Source organism: Carcharhinus amblyrhynchos, unplaced genomic scaffold, assembly GCF_965287045.1.
Source record: "Carcharhinus amblyrhynchos unplaced genomic scaffold, sCarAmb.v2.hapA chromosome_202, whole genome shotgun sequence".
NCBI lineage: Eukaryota > Metazoa > Chordata > Chondrichthyes > Carcharhiniformes > Carcharhinidae > Carcharhinus > Carcharhinus amblyrhynchos.
Window position 1 is genome coordinate 169871 of NW_027649942.1, and position 19643 is coordinate 189513.

Consider the following 19643-nt stretch of genomic DNA (forward strand, 5'->3'; position numbering starts at 1 on the left):
TTCCATCCTAGAATCTTCCTCAAGATATTTTCACCTGCACATTATAATCAAGATTCCCCAGCAGGCACAAATTTGAGTACTGCTCCAGACCTCAGTCTCCCTCAGCCATTACACCACAAAACTGCTCCCAGGAATTGCAGAGCCAGTATTTCAACCAGCAGAGATGCCAGGGCATTTAACGGTTTGAATGACTCGACGAACCATACAATCATATTCACCCACCTCATACATTTCATTCCACTTGGGATTCACGGTCTCACTGATGGTCTTGCTCATGAATGTTTGTGTGCCCACGCGTACAATTGCATATGGATCAGACTTTCCTTTGATGAATCCCTTGACATAGGTGTCCTTTGACTCCAGGCTCGCTGCCTCAATTAGGTGGATCCGTACTATTCCCTAAGAACAAACAGGCAAGTTTCAAATCCCTCTTTCTGAAGGACTGCATATGGAATAATAAAATGCGTGCCATGGAGATTAACTGAGTGCTGATAGATTAGTACAAGTCACATACCTATGCAGCATGAGAGTTTGTACTGGTGTCAGCAGCAAAATAGCAGTGCACCATATAATATGGTAGCAGCGGTGCTACAAATCCCCCTTTCTAGTACTGTTATCACCAGATTCAGGTTTACGTCCCAGAAGAGTTATTGCCACCCCAGTTTCCTGATATTTATGAACATTGGAACGTGCACTCTTCAAGGCAACATAAAAGATTGGTGAGGGTGAAGTCATCTCCACCAGGGCAGTAAAGTTTAAAGTTTATTTATTAGCATCACAAGTAGGCTTACATTAACACTGCAATGAAGTTACTGTGAAAATCCCCTAGTAAGTTGGTGGAGCAGATCACCATCTGTCTTCTGTAAAACTTGCCTGGATTTCATCCCATTGAGATCAACACAACAAAGAATTGCCAGGTTCTGCAAGTTTGCTCAGGTAGTGAAGTTAAAAATGAAACTCTCTCTTCCTATGTTTTATTAGTACAAACAAAGCAAACCACAACACAGCACCATGATTGTCCAGCCATCTGCTACGCCGTTGTTTAAGAAGGGTGGCAGGCTTATAGGCCGGTTAGTTTAACGTCTGTTGTAGGTAAAATGTTAGAATCCGTCATGAAGGAGGAAATAGCGAGGCATCTTGAGGAGAATTGTTTGATAGAGCAGACGCAGCACGGTTTCGTTAAGGGGAAGTCGTGTCTGACAAATTTATTGGAGTTCTATGAGGATGTGTCGAGGGTGGTGGATAGAGGAGAGCCGGTAGATGTGGTGTTTCTTGATTTTCAGAAGGCGTTTGATAAGGTGCTGCACAAGAGGTTATTACAGAAGGTTAGGGGGCATGGAGTTGGGGGTAGGGTGTTAGCGTGGAAAGGGGATTGGCTGTCAAATAGGAGGCAGAGAGTGGGGGTCTGGGTGCTATTCGGATTGGCGGTTGGTGACTAGTGGAGTGCCCCAGGGATCGGTGCTGGGGCCTCAGCTATTTACCATTTATACAGATGATCTGGAGGAGGGAACAGAGTGTATGATGTCGAAATTTGCTGATGACACCAAGATTGGTGGAACGGCAAATTGCGCGGAGGGTGTGGAAAGTCTGCAGAAGGATCTAGATAGGCTGGGCGAATGGGCTAGGAACTGGCAAATGGAATTTAATGTTAGCAAGTGTGAAGTTGTCCACTTTGGTAGGAATAATGGTAGGAAGGACTATTACTTACATGGCAAAAAACTGCAGCATGCCACGGTGCAGAGGGACCTCGGGGTCCTTGTGCATGAGTCACAAAAACCCAGCCTGCAGGTGCAGCAGGTGGTCAGGAAGGCAAATGGGATGCTGGCCTTCGTAGCGAGGGGGATTGAATATAAAAGTAGGGAGGTCTTGCTGCAACTGTACAGGGCACTGGTGAGGCCGCAGCTGGAGTAGTGTGTGCAGTTTTGGTCGCCGCACTTACGCAAGGATATTTTGGCCTTGGAGGGAGTGCAGAGGAAGTTTACTAGGCTGATACCAGAGTTGAGGGGATTGAACTATGAGGAGAGGCTGAATAAACTAGGCTTGCACTCATTAGAGTTTAGAAGGATGAGGGGAGATCTCATTGAGACATATATGATGATGAATGGGATGGATAGGATAGAGGTGGAGAGGCTCTTCCCGCTCAGAAAGGACAGTAGGACTAGAGGGCACAGCCTCAAGATAGGGGGGGGCAGTTTAGAACGGAGTTGAGGAGGAACGTCTTCACTCAAAGGGTGGTGAATCTCTGGAATTCTCTGCCCGTTGAAGTGGTGGAGGCTGCCTCGCTAAATATATTTAAGACATGGGTAGATAGGTTTTTGATAGGCAAGGGGATTAAGGGTTATGGGGAGAGGGCGGGAAAGTGGAACTGAGCCACGACAGATCAGCCATGATCTTATTGAATGACGGGGCAGGCTCGCAGGGCTGGATGGCCTACTCCTGCTCCTATTTCTTATGTTCTTAAGTGCGTTAGTACATCCCTGCTCTCAACTGAATGTCAAGGTTTCAACATTAGGCTGCAAATCGGGAGGCTTAATGCTGCCACACCACCAAAACAGCAGCATCCTGGAGCAACTGCACCGGAAAAACAACTCTACTGGCAATGATTTGATGAAGACATACACAAAGCGATACATACCCGAGGTAGGGGAGAACGGAGCTCAGCCACGTGGAGTTCTCCAACCAGAGGGCAAGTGATCCGGTTTGGCAAAACCAAGAAAGAGGCAATGGTGTCCATAAGTACGGTGTCAGACTTTGAGCTGTTCAAGGAGAAAGAGACAGAGCAAGGCAAGAGAGTGAATAGTAAAGGAGAGATGGAAGGAAGTAATGTAAGAGAGTGAGAAACAAAAACATTTATCAGAGACTTCAATTGCAAAGGAATATAGGATATAAACTTAGAGATACATGAGTAACTAGAGGTTAAAACTATTGAAGAATAATTACTTTTTACTCAGGTGTTTCAGATATATTCTCTGGTACTTTTGGTCGTTTGTAGTGTTTTCAAATGTACTGCATTTGAATCAAGCTTATTTTACAGGATTGCCAATAAGGCCCTGTGCTCACCTTTAAATATTAGAATTCTTATTAAACCATATACTCTCAAAGTGTTGTATGTTTGTGAAATTGTATTATTGATTACATTTTTCAATATGCTTTGATTTTGTTTGTGGTATATTTTTGGGAAAAGGGTGAGAAACACCCAGAACTCGAGAATGTAATTCACGCTCTTGGAGTAATCTTTCAAATGCTTTGATTTTATTTTTGATCCTCCGAGGATTAATTCTGATTTGCAGCTATGTATGATCAATACCTCAGACCTGGAATATCCAACAAGTTGGTAAGTCCTGTCCAGTTAATGTCCAGTACCTGAAAAGGACATAAGTGTTCAAATCAAATTCAGAATCACAAACTGTACTTCAATTTAGTGTGCATCAAATTTAGCTACTCAGTACAGAGTCCTTTCAGTATCAGACATGGGACTCTGAAACCAGGTTTCCATTTAAATCTAGTGCAGATCTGCCAAGGCTCATTCATTTTTGTTTAAGTGTGATTACTTAGATCCATTCCATTCATCTAAAGAAACCTGGCACCATTGGATAAATGTGAACGTTGATCTGTGCCTTGTGCACAAGGTCAAAGATGTTGCAAAATGTTTTATTTATTCTCAGGATGTGGACATGAGTGGTAAAGCCAACAACCCAAGTTACTTACTAGGCCATTTCAGAAGGCAGTTAAGAGTCAATCATGTTGGTGTGGTACTGGAATCTCACACAGACTATACAAGAGAGGCAAGTTCCCTTCCCCAAAGGACATTCATGAATCAGTTGGGATTTTACGACAATCTGACAGCTTCATGGTGACGTTTACTGATACTTGCTTTTTATCACCAGATGTTTTTCTTGCCATAGTGGGATTTAAACTCTCAATTTCTGGATTATTAAACCAGGCCTCTGGATTACTAACTAAGTAATAAGAAAGAAGAATAGGATAGTCATTTGGTACTTGAAAGTCTAGGTGGGTTGCAAGTATATATATTATATATATATTAATTGCTAAAAGCTACACTAAGGTTAGCAAGACCAAGTCAGGACCCTATGACATGAAAATAAATTCAAAACTTTATTTTATTTCCACCTTCAAGACTGGACTTTCTGCTGAACCAAACATGATGGCTGCTACAAGTCACATGACCGTAGACTGGTTCTTTGTTCCAGGAGCTACCACCAAGAGTTATCAGAAAAATAATTCCCCTCAGCTTATAGAATCTCACACCTGAACGCACTTACTGGACGGCGGATGAAGAACATTGTCACTGCTCCCACCAGTGGCATGTTTCCAATCAAGGGCTCAAGGATCACACGAAGCATCCCATGGAGCTGCAGGAGAGATGTGGGAAAAAAAATAAGTGAAGGAACAGACACTCAAATAATAAACATGAGGACACCTCAGGAGAAATGCTTTGCACACAGCATAGGTTAGGTTCATGGTCAAGATTACCTATAGGTTTCTGGTTTTCTCCCCCACTGTACTTTACACAGTCATCATGTCAACTGGGCAACTTGCATAACATTGGCAGTTGCAGTAATATTTTTAATATGCAGCTGTTTCAATGTTTCTCCTGCTGCTGCTGGATTTCAATATTTATTAGTCATTTGGTAGTACAGAATTTGAGCATTGCTGAAGAGGACATGTGATGAAGCTTTTCACTTTGAATGCATTGGGTCACTTCACTAGAATACCAATATAAAAGGAAAAAACAATTCATGCTGTACGAGGAGAGAGTGCAGATTGGTTGGAAAGTGGACTTTGGTAGTGACATTGCCATGAAGAATGCACCAGTTGATGGTTGCTGACAGATAACTGCCAAGCATCATTTGTAATTTAAACCAGGCAGCTCGACCCTAATTGATCAAGGCATGTCCTGCATAATGAATCAGTGAATGGCTGTCACATTTTATTTATCTGAAACAGGTGCAGTGTGCGCAGGTGTTCTTTCTGTCTGCGAAGAATAGGGCCCTATGTATTAAAACATGCATCTTCCAGTATACACACATGGTGCAGATACAATGGGCCAAATGGCCTCTTTCAGTGCTGTGACACTTGACTGTAAAACACGCCACACTGCAAGCCCGACTAACAACCTCAAATTGATTGCGTAATTCTTAAACCAATTTTATACCTCTTTCCAATATGTGGATGATGCAGATGCTATATTCAAATCTGTAGCAGCATGTAATAATTTCCTTGCGGGTCTTAATATGCTCCATCCTGAGCTCAAATTTACGTTTGAAATAAAGCATTCAAATGAACTCCCCTTCCTTGATGTAATAGTTAAGAAACCTGCCAGGGGTTCTTTACCACAAGCCTACCATCACTGGCCAGTACACGTGTGAGGATTCTTACAGTTCCACACGTTAAGAGATTGGTTGTATCAACAACAATGTAAATAGGGCCTGAGCCATTTAAGCACCATGCAAGCTTGATGCTGAACTAGGACACATTGAAGGCATCCTGGGCGGAAAATAGCTACTCTGATTAGATCATTTTGCGCTGTGTGTCGCGCAAGCTCACCAACGGGCCCAAGGCTGTCATTTTCACTGAAAAATGCCCAGTCTACCTTGGAGTACCCTGGAAGGGCAAGGTATCGCAAATATTTGAGCAATAAATGAAGCTAACTATTTCATGCTGTTACTATGCAGTAGCAAAACAAGTGATATTTCCCACCAACCATCAAGGCCAAAAAACATTCTGCCTATTGCGCAGAATGAATAATATGGTATATGAATTTCAATGTCAGTGAGGCCAGGTATGTATACATCCCAATTCATCCCTTCCACCGTTCACAATGGGCAAAGTACACACTGTACCTAACCAGCCCATGCTTGCAAAACTGAAAACATAAACAAGGATTTTCTGCTCCCTTTTGGGTCAGGCAGGTTCAGGAGCAGACGATGCCTTGATCAATGAGGGTCAAGCTGCCTGGTTTAAATTCTAAACAATGCTTGGGAGCTAACTGTTAGTCGCCATCCACTGGTGCATTCTCCATGGCAAAACCTCTACCGATCAGAGTCTACTTTCCAACCACTCGGCACTATCGTCTCAAACACTATAAATTGTTGCTTTCTCCTTATATTGGTATTCCTGAAGTGTCCTGATGAGGGCAAGGTGAAAAGCTTTGACATGTTTCTCTTTTTCAGCAATACTCATTATTAATCTAGAAATTTGTCAAAGTCAACTGAGTCAGTGCTCCTGTTCCTGCCTTTCCATTCACAATTAGATTAGCTCAGTTCCCTCACCTATTCCTAACCTCTTGTAACCTGGACCATCTAAAACCAATCCATGCTGCTGCAGGTAACTGGCAGCAGACTAATTGCTGAGAATATGCTGATGCTGGCTGAATGACTGATGGGGGCTGGTTGCAGATTAGCTGCAAGTGGCTGGCTGCAGATTAGCTGCTGCGAATTGGCTGCTGGCGGCTGGCTGCAGGAACAAGAGCAAAATACTTTGAATGTTGCTGCAAATCCGAAATAAAAGACAGAAAATGCGACAAATATTCAGCAAGTCGGTCAGTAGCTGCAGAGAGAGAGAGAAACAGAATTAACACATGATCAACTTGAAAAGTTAATTTTGTTTTTCTGTCTGCGTGGCTACTGTTAGATTGATTGCTGTTAACTGGCTACAGGTTGGCTGCTAATTCCATTAAATGCCACTGTGTCTTATTACCTAGGTGCGAGTGACGTTAAGAGCTTACAAAGCATGCGAGTAGGACATGAGTGAGTTCAGTGCTTCAGTGGGTGTGGTTTGCATTTGATCTCTGACGTAATTTCATCAGTCATTGTCCCTACAATTAGCAATTTATTCGAAAGTTCTGAGGCAAGAGGTTATCCACACCTTATATTCAAACCTATTTGCCTGCATGTGCTTTTCATGTTGCCCTTGTACATTTGTATTCTACAGGATTGCTTCAATTTATTTTTGGGGCAGAATAGCATTTTTTTTCTTAAATCAGTTTTCATAACTTCCTGACAGTCACATTACTTCATTTTGTCTGGGAAGACAATGTGGTCAGGATTTGTCCCTTTATGCTGCAACTAGAGGTTGCATTGTCAGGGGATTATGGGATAGCAGAGGTTTATATTGCAGACTACCACCATTGTGACAACTTTATGCTGAGAAACAATGTTGTTCGGGAAAGATTTAATCCAGAAGAAAGCACCAGAAGCTGCTGCTGCTCAACTAAAAGTGAAATGGAAGTCAATATATAATAACAAGGGCTTGTTTTGTTCAGTGTCAGCTCACTCACTCTTCGATAATGGCTTACAACCTTTAAGATACTGATATTCATTCATTCAGTCTGCATTCTTAAAGGAAATGCTAACAGCATATTCCTCCAGTTCAGTCTTGTGCTGAATGGATATTTGAATGCTGATGTCGTTGCAGGGTCTTAACAATAACTTTAATGCTTCTCTCTGTTTGCTACAATTAATGGCTTTGAAGGGTTGAATAGCTATTCCATTTTTAACATATTTGTTTATGGGATTTGGGCAATCGCTCAAAAACCCAGCATTTATTGCCAATCCCTAATTGCTCTCGACAAGGTGATGGTGAGCCACTTTCTTGAACCACTGCAATCCGTGTGATATAGATACACCCACAGTGCTGTTAGGGAAGGACTTCCAGGATTTTTACCCAGCAACAGTGAAGGAACAGTGATATATTTCCAAGTCAGGATGGTGTGCAACATGGAGGAGAACATACAGAAAACACTACAGATGCATTCCCATGCATCTGCTGTCCTTGTTCTTCAAGATGGCAGCAATCGTAGGTTTGGAAGTTGCTGTCAAAGGAACCTTAGTGAATTACAAGAGTTCTGATCTGACCTTCATACCCACATACTTTCCATCTGCAGCACCTTGACTGGGAATCCTGGACCAGTTTTCCTCTTCCCTAGCCTGGGAATACTAAGACCAGGTGCTACAGTAGCTTCTCTCAATAATCCAAGCACTGGTCAGGGATCAAACCCGGAACTTTCCAGGTCTGTGTGGTTCAGAACCACAGCTGATGATGCACGTGCCCACTGTGCAACTTAGGTTGATTTCCTCAAGTGTCATTTGTAATAACAGTGCTATAAAATGGGCACAAACTTACATGGTGCACTAGGCTTTACTATTTCCCATGAAATTACCTACCTGGACACCATTCACTCCAGCTTTGCAGAAATACTTCTTCACTTCAACATTGATTTCACAGTCACCAATGTAACTATAGAGGGAAAGATAACAGAGGAAATCCCTTTTTAGAGAATATGAAAGTGCACAGTATACTGGCTTCAAAAGCATGGGGCAGGCGGTGTCCTTTTTGGGATTCAATTGTGATCCAGGGCTCATCAGTTAGTGAGTTGAAGGCAGTGTCTGATCAGGAGTCTCTAGATTCATAGACCTAATGACCTAGTTACCCAGGCAAATTAGTGCAGATGCAGCTTTGACAAAGGATCATCTGGACAACATCAGCTCTTTTCTCTCCTTACAGATGCTGCCAGACCTGCTGAGATTTTCCAACATTCTCGCCCAGCAGATTTCCTTTGTCAGGCTGTTGAAAGGAAGCACTGAAGGGAGTCACATGTGCCACAGTCCAATAATGGAGCAGCATTGGCAGAGGCTAGGTGTGTGACCCTATCTGCCCTCTCGCATAGCAATGGTTTTAGGTAGGAGTAGGGAAAGGTGCCAAGAAACTAAATTCATTGCAGCTTTTCCTCAAATTTTGCTAATTTATAAACTGTCCATACCCAGTTATAAAGAAAATTTATTGTTTCTTTTCACCTTGTGAGATATATTACATCAAATGTAGAATTATACAGATCAAACATGAGAGAAATTATACCGGGGAAAAAAGAATGAACTTACATTTAGGATGTTCCAAAGCATTGCCCAGTCAGTGATGCAGTTTTGAAGTGCAGTCTTGTAATATAGGAAGTGTGGCAAAAGTACTTAATTGACAAGTGAAACACTTTGTGATATTCCAAAATAAGCAAATGCAAGTTTTTCTTTCTAGTAACCAGATTTGGTTTGATTTTGAGGTATAAAATCTAGGCAAAATGATGGTAATGCAAGCCAACTTTGTTGCTTTGGCTGGATTTTCAAATTCACTTGGGGAAACTTTGAAGGAAATACATTGAAAACTTTGAAACTGTTTTTTTCCCCTGATGCTGCATTCTTGCATGATTATCCTTTTTCCATGCAACATTGCATTTCAAGTGGCAAACATAGGTGCTGTGATACAAAAGGCACTCAAGGAGGTTGGCAGGATTGGATTCAGTGTCTACTGCCAGACTACTATAAGATCTGGATGAAAAGTGCTAGTGATGATGCAACATCACCTGCTGATCCAAAAGGTTCCTCAAGGGCATTTATGCTCCTGCCACTCCTACCTGGGCACGTTAAATGAGCCACACCTCTGCTTTATTGCAGCCTAATTTACAGGTAAGATCTGTACATTATACTGTAGCAAATCACATAAGCCATGACATTCTTCCTGTTGCTGCCAAAATCACTAATATAATTAATCCTTCCAGGCCAACATAGAAGGACACCTACCAGATTAACCAGCTGCAGTTCATGTCTGCATAAAAGATACTGTGTATAAAAAAGATACTCACTAGAGAGGGCACAAAATTTATAATCTAGGAGATTTATATGTAGCCATAAACACTCCTCACAATTCCAATGCCAACATAGAAGAAGGGGCATCATTCCATTAACATGCATGGTAGCTTCCCACAACAACGCTACCCAAGTCATTAGCCATTACCCATGGAATACTGCTATTATCCTGCAGCAATCCACATGTCTTGTTTGAAGATGCCAAGAGAATGACCAGACTGCACTCTACAGAGATGAGGGGTTATCCTTTGCACTATACTGAACACAGCTGGAAACCCCCAAAAAGCAGCTACTATGACGAGGCCCATGTCACTGTGAAGCACAACATTGGCATACTGAAGTAATGAGTCTGTTCAGTGAGATGCTGCACATTCCATCCAAGGTCCACAAAATTATTACTGTTTGTTACACAGGCACAATTGAAAGAGATAAAATGCTGGAACATAGGAGTAGTCCAATGAAAGTTTGCATGAAGACAGGAAGGAGGCAGAAGCAGAGGGTCATGTTTAGATAGGGCGGATGGTCCAAAGCTCTTACAGAACTACTCCTTGTAATCAACACAACTTCCACTTTTACCAAATAGATCCCTCAGTACCAGATACAGGAACTGCATATTCCCTATTGTGATGCTGATTTGGCAGGTAACCCGCCATTATCCTCACTCTCAGCCTCAACCAAAAACAGTTCCTAAACATCAAAGAAAGGGGAAAATAAAGTTTCGCTAGTTCAGTGCCTGCATAATGCCTTTTTCTGGTGACTGTAAGGTGGATTAGTGCCATATCTTAACCATAAAAGTCTGACACAGTATTGTCCAAGTCCATGTGGTGGCAGGAGGAGGAGAGAGTCTTCTAGAATGGTCATGGCTGTAATCTACTGGATGCAGGAGCTACAGATGTTTCTGCAACAGCTGGAGCCTGTCCAGTCTCAGGTATGTGTTCAATCCTTCATGGGGACAAAGCGAGCATGAAAGCTTTGAGAGAGGAAGCAATCTCCTAATGTGACCATACCATTCGTGATGAGCACTGCACGTGAACACCCAGCTTTGATTCCACTGGGTGTCTTGAATGCTGTTTCAGCTGAGCATTTTTCCAAACATTTGAAAACGAGCAGCTCCTGAAACTGGACACTAAAAATCTCCTTGGTTTGAGTTGCAATATTCCTGAAAGAATAGAGTTCTGTCCTTGTCCGCTCACTGGTTAGGGCTCCCCTGCAAAGCACTATGAAGATGACAAACTCTCCTTGATACTTTGCAATTGAATAAATCCCTCCTCCAGCACTGCAGAGGACATCAAAGGTGCTTTGCTGCAAAATGCTCACAGGCAAATATGAACCTAATGCCTTGTGCTCCTGCATTAACTAGTGTCTGAAAGCAAACCGAGGAGGAAAGCAATCCTTTGCCCATGAACGGGAGACATTGATATAGACTTTTTCTTTCCTGTTCCCTCTACTCGCTCCTTACTTGAGTGCAGTTCTTTATCAGACTTCCCTCAAACTCACTCATTGTACCAGTCCAGTGGATGACAACACTTGACAATCTGGTGTGACGTGCAAGAGATCATGGCTTTCACACTGGAAAGAAAAAAGGACAATCTTACATTGTACCCCCTAGATAATATAACAAAAAGGTATTTTGTGTGCTAGATAACCTTATCAGAGGGAGAAAGGTATCAAACAAAAATAATTGCAGAGTGGTGTCATCATGCCTTTGGATACCTGAAAAATATTTTGTATATTTGCTGCAAGGTCCAGTGATCTGGTGCATTGTTTTAGCCTGACTTGCCATCTCCTTCCAACAGCTTGAACTGTTGAATTTAGAGGAAACAGGGCTCAACGCCCACTTTTGTTGCTTCTACCTTCTCTACCAGGACATCCAAAGCTTTATCATTGAAATTAGGTTTTGCCAAGTTCCTCCTTCCAGCCATTTTGCATCTTAGAGAAGAAAAACATCTTTAAGAAAAAGCATCCTTTGTTTAAATGCCACTGACTGGACACATTTTGTAGCTGGCAGTCAATGGGGTGGCACGGTGACACACTGCTGCCTCACTGCACCAGGGACCCAGGTTCAAATCCGGCCTTGGGTCACTATGTGGAGTTTGCACATTCTCCCCATGTCTGCATGGGTTTCCTCTGGGTCCACCAGTTCCTCCCACTCTCCAAAGATGTGCGGGTTAAGGGGATTGGCCATGGTAAATGCACAGGGTTACAGAGATAGGGTGGAGGGGGCTGGGTCTGAGTGAGACGCTCTTTAGAGAGTTGGCGCAGGCACGATGGGTCGAATGGCCTCCTCCTGCACTGTAGGGATTCGATGCACTGGACTTTTCTATGTACAGGGAACAGAGACAGATTAAGGATGAACCTTAACATTGTAACATTTAACACAGCCCCCACCACCACCACCTCCCCCCCCCACCCCTTGACACTACAGGCACAGGAATGCTTGGTTAAGAATCAGAAAATCAAGGTTGATAACTACCTGCACAGGGGAACATTTGGCCCATGATTTCACTGTCTCTTTGCTAAAGCAATCCACCATTCAATCCACTTCCCAACTTTCTCCCTATAGCTTGTACCATTCTCTGCAATAGCTACCCTCAAAGCAAAAAGTTTTATTGTAATGACAATGGAGATGTTTTGCTTTGGGATAAACGGGAAACATTCCTGGCTAACCCAGATCATCTAGTAGCTGATAATGAAGAACTGCTTCTCAGAACATTGCAAGAAATGCTATTGACCCACCCACTGCAAATAAATGCTAGGAAGCTAGTTAAATAGTTAGAAGTGCTTAGAAATAGGAAGTACCCTCAGTGTGTCTGATGCACTGGGGCGGAATTTTATGACCGCTTTACGCCCATTTTACAGTGGAAAAATGTCATAAAATCGAGTGTAAAGCAGCTTGCACGAATGGCGCCAGTCGCGACACTGGGATTTCAGCTGTGCTCAACCTCTTGCTGCAAGTGGGAGAGAGGCTGGTTAATTTACTTTCATTTATTTAAATGTTTACAACCATGTGTTTAGCAAGCCCGGTGCTCAATTGTCCAGGCTCACTTGCCAGGAGAGGTTCTGTCCGGCAAGGAAAACACCTGCCCCCCACGAACAATTGTTGGCCTTGCCGGTGGAACCGGAGGCCATTGAGGCCCTCCCAGAGAGGCCAAGTGCAAGGCGGGGATGCCCCTTGGGCAGTGCCAGACTGGCACCTGGGCAATGCCAGCCTGTGAGGTAGGGCAGGTCAATAGGGCCCAACTGCCACTCTGTATGCAATCGGTGGGGGAGGGGAGGGGGGGGGGGGTTGTGATCGGTCTGAGCAGCGGTGACTGCATCTTGGGCTGCAGGCCCTCACAATTGTGGAGTTGGGCTGCCTGCAGTAGCAGGGGCCTGACAGCTCTCTCTTTGTCTGTCAGACCCCTGCCACTGTTAATACGCATGTGCAACATCAGAGACCTGCACACGGGCACTACCTCCCTGTACAGGCTGTCTGGTGAGAGTTAAGCCCCACCCACAGCCTCTCTGGCTAGAAACTCACAAGCCCATCTTTTTACAGACAGCGTGCACAAGATTGGGTGTGAAAACTCACCCAGAAAACAGATCTGGAACTCTCCCATTTTCAGACTAGCTGGACACTTAGAAAAAAAATCTCAAAGTTCAACCCACTATTTGTTCAATAAGTTTTCTTTAAACTGCTGAAGAGACAACCAGAGTGTTTCACTCTGTTCAGAGTACAGGCTGCAGACCTCGAGTTTCGTGGTTTTAAAAAGCAAACAAAATCATATGGAATTATATTTGGTCACATCTGGCCACTGTAGAGTAGATTTTGCGCTCAGCTGTACAGCACACATTTGGATGATCTGGCCTTCTGCATGCATTGCATATGATTCCTTCGGCCCATGATTTTGCGCCAGTTGAAAGCTTTCACTGTTCTTGTGCCAGAGCTTCATTAAAGCCCCATAACGAATGTCAAAGTAAATAACTGGTTCACTTTCACATCTTTTGCACTAGAATCTCGTTTTATTTCCTCTGTGAAATTTCTTATCTATTTCTCAGCAATTCATCCTGTTCTCTGTTTCTCTCCTTTCTGAAACTTCTTGTTCTTTTCTCAGCAGTTCATCCCAATCTGTGTCTCTCTCCCCAGAACAACTCGCACAGCCACCTGTTCCTTTCTAAGCAATTCCCACAAATTACTGCTACATCGCCCCCAAAACCACTATTCACAACAATCATTTTAACCATCTCATAGCTACATCGCTTGCATAATGGGAAAGGTCAACTTGTTGGGGAGTGAGAACACAGAGAAGCAAACAAGAGGGAACCTCTCAGTTTTTTTGCATGCAAGGAGTCCCTCATTTAGAAACTTATGTAAAGCCCAAAAGCAACATTTTGAATTTCCTTCTTCTGTAGAATAAGTCTGGAAATCATATTAGATGCCCCATTTCCATTTAGAATGTCTGATTTGGAGCACTCCACTGCTTCCCAGCTATGCAAACAGGCACGCAAGTGGACCACCTGGTGACCTGTTATTCTTAAGAACACAAGAAATAGGAGCAGGAGTAGGCCATCTAGCCCTTCGAGCCTGCTCCGCCATTCAATAAGATCATGGCTGATCTGAAGTGGATCGGTTCCACTTTCCTGCTCTCTCCCCATAACCCTTAATTCCCTTATCTATCAAAAACCTATCTACCCATGAGTTAAATATATTCAGTGAGGTAGCTTCCACCACTTCAACAGGCAGAGAATTCCAGAGATTCACCACCCTTTGAGTGAAGAAGTTCCTCCTCAACTCTGATCTAAACTGCCCCCCCCCCTCCATTGAGGCTGTGCCCTCTAGTCCTGATGTCCTTTCTAAGCAGGAAGAATCTCTCTACCTCTACCCTATCCATCCCCTTCATTATCTTATATGTCTCTATAAGATTCCCCCCTCATCCTTCTAAACTGTATGTTATGAGGGAAGGAAGAACATCTACATCAAGTGCTCCTTTCCATTAGGGTCCAACATATTTAAAACCTCTTTTATCTATATGGCAATGTTCTAATTTTCATTGCTGTTGGCGCAATGTGGTAAATGGACATTTCAGGCAAAATCAGAATAAGGCCAGAATCAAACTCATCTGACATCAGACCATCTCCATCTGTGACCACTGATTACTTTAATAATAAGCATCCTTTCATTCTGAAGAAATCCAGATTACCACATTGCAGTTCCATAACATACTTAACAGTAATAAAAGAAAGCTGGAAGTTCTAAATAGGACTGACAGCTGTTGATTTAACAAGGCCTCTGCAGCTCTTGCATCCATTATCCACTTTATTCAGTTCATTGCCATTCTGGACACAAGCATGCAGCAACCAGTGCACCAGTCAGGTCTATTTCACTTATATTTAATGGGTACATTAGTCAATAGTGATGCAGTTGGGAGGTTAGGTCATTGTTAAACATTATGCAACCATTAATCAAGCAGAATCATTAGGAGACACTTGTCGTAAAGTAATTGGAGTATTAATATACTGTTGACTTTGGGAAATGAAAGTAACCAAAATTAATGCAGGGCACATATCTGAGGTTCCCAGATAAATTCAAATCTCAAAGTACTCACAGATTTGCAGTTTCCTGCACAGACTTTTCGACACAAGTTATGGTGTTGCATATATTTTTCTACGTTGTTCAAGATTTAAAAACTGCTAACAGTGTCAGTAAAGTAATGCCATATACACTAATTTACTGCCCACAGCATAACTGAGGCAGCTAGTTGGCAACATAGGTTTAGCCCTCATTTCCCCAGGCAGTAAATTCTGATCTAAAAAAACGGGTTGAGGGAGAGGTTGGACAGGCAAGTCTCTCTTGACTTCCCTCCGCCTCCCGCAGCAACACTGGCAGAGGCCTTGGAATAGTTTTTAAAAATCAGGTTGTCATTTCACCAATACACCCATTTTTCAGAAAACAGTCATGAAGGAATAGAAAAACAAGGTATCAACATTAGAAGGACAGGAAAATGCACTAGATTAATATTTCAAGCAGGAACAGGCAAATAAATCATAAATATGACAGTCAGCATGTGCTTCTACATGCAAGGAGCTTTGATCTTGGGAGTTTAAGCAGGAAAGTGGAATTGAACAGTGAGTCAGTTACCTGATATGCAGGTCAAGTGTGACCTGCCGTTTGTCTGTACCTGTATGCACCTGTACTCCATGAACCTTCAGAGGCTGAAAGACATTTCAGAGGTACGATCAGATCTCCAGCAATACAGACCTGAAGAACTAGCATTTCCTTGATATATTTGGAATCTAGTTTGATCCATAGTATTTCTGCTGCTTGAAGTAAAAGCTCCTGTGATAGTCTCCTCAAACTTAACAAGGGAACAGATAAATGTCCCAGATTCATTCCATGGTCAGTGCTGAGTTTGACTCTTGTCCTTGTGAAAGCAGCTATGTTAACAGTTGACCACAATGCCCTTACATTAGAGTGAGATATGTTGACCAGGATGACTGCTATCCAGTGATACTTGCTGAGAAATGTTTGTATAAAATGTCAAGTGAAGATGGAATCGACTTCAGCTATCATGCACCTGATAATCAAAATCATCAACACTCATCGCCTAGATTCACACCCAAATGATGGCCATCATGAGGTAATAGGAGGGTGACCAGGGCCCATGATAAGGTAGTAAGGGGACCAGTACCCATGGTGGGCCATCAGTTGTGTAATTGGTTCCTTGGGACATATTCCAGTACGACATTTCTTTTGATGGAAATTAATCACTCATTTATGTTTATTTGGCACATTTATCATTGACATTTATACATTCATACAGTCAAGTAGCCTGCCAGCATTCGTGGCCAAGGCTTAGATGAGAAGATCTGTTGTTTGAGCAAGGTACACAAGGCTACGCATGGAATTGTACTTAGCAAATGAGCACCTTCACTTGGGGAAGATGAAGTGGAAAGGTTGACACCCAATTGTTCTTCAAAATGTACCTGTGGGATTCACTATAGTTAACAGAGAATAAAAAACTCTTCAGGCTGAAACAATGTGGAAATTAACGCTCACCAAAGAAACACCATTTGACTGTACAAATACAGAATTACCTTTACTCCAAAGTTGACTTTTGTGAAGGCAAAGGTCTGCAGGTGATTGTTTGAACTTCGAATTATGGGAGCAATGGAGTTCACCAACAGCTTCTCCAGGTACTGACCAACAAACGGCCATGCTTGCTGCAGAACCTACCGATTTAAAAGAAAATCTTTCTATTAAATTGTTACATTTGTGACTTTACTTTTGGATTTAACAATACACTCAGCTCCAGGCAGCATGATTTCTTTGTAAGTCATCATTTGCCGCCTTTAAATTTATTCTGTTCATTCTCCCAGCTTATTTTAGAACTCCAGATTGTTCGCTAACTGCTCAGCAATATGCAAAACCAACCCCATTGAAACGTGCCCCAAATTTACTCCTCTCCCTGATTGGGGATGGTTGTGGCAGCAGACATCTGGTCAGCCCCCTCCGAAGCAGAGATTAGCCACCTACTGTATGATTGATGTCAGGTACAATCCTGAGGCGCAGATTGGTTGGTAGGACTGCTGAGGAACAGTGGAGGATCTTTAAGGAGATCTTTATCGGTGCTCAGCAGAAATATATTCCAATGGTAAAGAAGGAATGTAGGAAAAGGGATAACCAGCAGTGGTTACTGAAGGAAATAAAGGAGAGTATTAAATTAAGAGCTGATGCGTTCAGAGTGGCTAAAAGTAGTGGGCGATTAGAAGATTGGGAAAGGTTTAAAAATCAACAAAGAATGACTAAGAAGTTGATAAAGAAAGGAAGGATAGACTATGAAGCTAAACTAGCATTAAATATAAAAAAGGACAGTAAGAGTTTTTACAAATATATAAAGAGGAGGCTGGCTAGAGTGAATGTTGGACCCTTAGAGGATGAGAGGGGGGATTTAGTGGTGGGAGATGAGGAAATGGCTGAGGCCTTAAATAAGTTTTTTTGCCTCAGTCTTCACGGAGGAGGACGCGAATAGTTTGCCGGATATTAAAGATAGAAGAATGGTAGGAGTTGAGGGCCTGAATGCGATTACTGTCACTAGAGAGGTAGTGCTTGATAGACTAACGGGACTGATGGTGGACAAGTCCCCAGGACCAGATGGAATGCATCCCAGGGTTCTGAAGGAAATGGCAGAGGTGATAGTAGATTCCTTAGTGATTATTTACCAAAATTCGCTGGATTCCGGAGAAGTACCGGAAGATTGGAAAACGGCTAATGTTACGCCGCTGTTTAAAAAAGGTAGCAGACAAAAGGCAGGGAATTATAGGCCGGTTAGTTTAATGTCTGTTGTGGGGAAAATGCTTGAATCCGTCAAAGAAGAAATAGCGAGGCACCTGGAAAGGAATGGTTTGATAGAGCAGACGTAGCACGGATTCGTTAAGGGGAAGTCGTGTTTGATGAATTTATTGGATTTCTATGAGGATGTGACTAGTGCGGTAGACAGAGGGGAACCAGTGGATGTGGTGTTTCTCAATTTTCAAAAGGTGTTTGATAAGGTGCCTCACAAAAGGTTGCTTCAAAAGATTAGGGTGCATGGAGTTGGGGGTAAGGTGTTAGCGTGGATAGAGGATTGGTTGTCTAATAGGAGGCAGAGAGTTGGTATCAATGGGTGCTATTCTGATTGGCGGTTGGTGACTAGTGGAGTGCTGCAGGGATCTGTGCTGGGGCGTCAGCTATTTACCATTTATATAGGTGATCTGGAGGAGGGGGCTGAGTGTAGGGTAACGAAATTTGCTGATGACACGAAGATGAGTGGAAAAGCAAATTGTGCGGAGGGTGTGGAAAATCTGCAGAGGGATCTAGATAGGCTGAGCGAGTGGGCGAGGACCTGGCAGATGGAGTACAATGTTAGCAAGTGTGAGGTTATCCACTTTGGCAGAAATAATTGTAGGAGGGATTACTATTTAAAGGGCAAAAAGCTGATGCTACGGTGCAGAGGGACCTGGGGGTCCTTGTGCGTGAAGCACAAAAACCCAGTCTGCAGGTGTAGCAGGTGATCAAGAAGGCGAATGGGATGTTGGCCTTTATAGTGAGGGGGATAGAATATAAAAGCAGGGAGGTCTTGCTGCAACTGTACAGGGCACTGGTAAGGCCGCAGCTGGAGTACTGTGTGCAGTTTTGGTCGCCGCACTTGGGCAAGAATATTTTGGCCTTGGTGGGAGTGCAGAGGAGGTTCACTAGGCTGATACCGGAGATGAGGGGGTTGGACTGTGAAGAGAGACTAAATAGACTGGGTTTGTACTCGTTGGAGTTTAGAAGGATGAGGGGGGATCTTATAGAGACGTATAAGATAATGAAAGGGATGGATAGGGTAGAGGTAGAGAGATTCTTCCCACTTAGAAAGGATAGCAGGACTAGAGGGCACAGCCTCAAGATAAGGGGGGGCAGTTTAGATCGGAGTTGAGGAGGAACTTCTTCACTCAAAGGGTGGTGAATCTCTGGAATTCTCTGCCCGTTGAAGTGGTGGAGGCTGCCTCGCTAAATATATTTAAGTCATGGGTAGATAGGTTTTTGACAGACAAGGGAATTAAGGGTTATGGGGAGAGAGCTGGAAAGTGGAACTGATCCACTTCAGATCAGCTTATTGAGTGGCGGGGCAGGCTCGAAGGGCTAGATGGCCTACTCCTGCTCCTATTTCTTATGTTCTTATGTTCTGAGCAGTTTAATTAGGCTTAACCAGAGTCAAGTAGCCAGGAATTAAAGCCCCAATATTAATCTAACTTGCCTGGCAGAAATGGAGTAGGTTTGTGTCAATCTTTTACAGGTGTACTGTAATTTAACACAGGCAGCACATTTATATTTGATGGTATGTGGCGAATTGCAACTACTGTAATATTCAATACTGTTAATTTACCCATTAGCTGTTCAATATTGTGTCTGCTATATTGTAGCCCAACCCAGAGTCTGGTAGACTGTTCATTCTCCTGTGTACTGAAGTGAAGGAAGCAACCTGA

General features: G+C 43.1%; 1 protein-coding gene across 1 annotated transcript in view; it reads right to left on the reverse strand.

The window, feature by feature from the left end:
* esyt1a (extended synaptotagmin-like protein 1a) overlaps positions 1-19643 on the reverse strand; it is a 112231-nt gene that overhangs the window by 38752 nt on the left and 53836 nt on the right. The window contains exons 3-9 of the mRNA XM_080183254.1: positions 16731-16865; positions 15775-15848; positions 8187-8259; positions 4284-4373; positions 3308-3363; positions 2636-2756; positions 223-399 (exon numbers count right to left, since the gene is read on the reverse strand). Coding sequence (XP_080039380.1) covers positions 223-399; positions 2636-2756; positions 3308-3363; positions 4284-4373; positions 8187-8259; positions 15775-15848; positions 16731-16865 — 726 coding nt within the window. The remainder of the gene's footprint in view (positions 1-222; positions 400-2635; positions 2757-3307; positions 3364-4283; positions 4374-8186; positions 8260-15774; positions 15849-16730; positions 16866-19643) is intronic.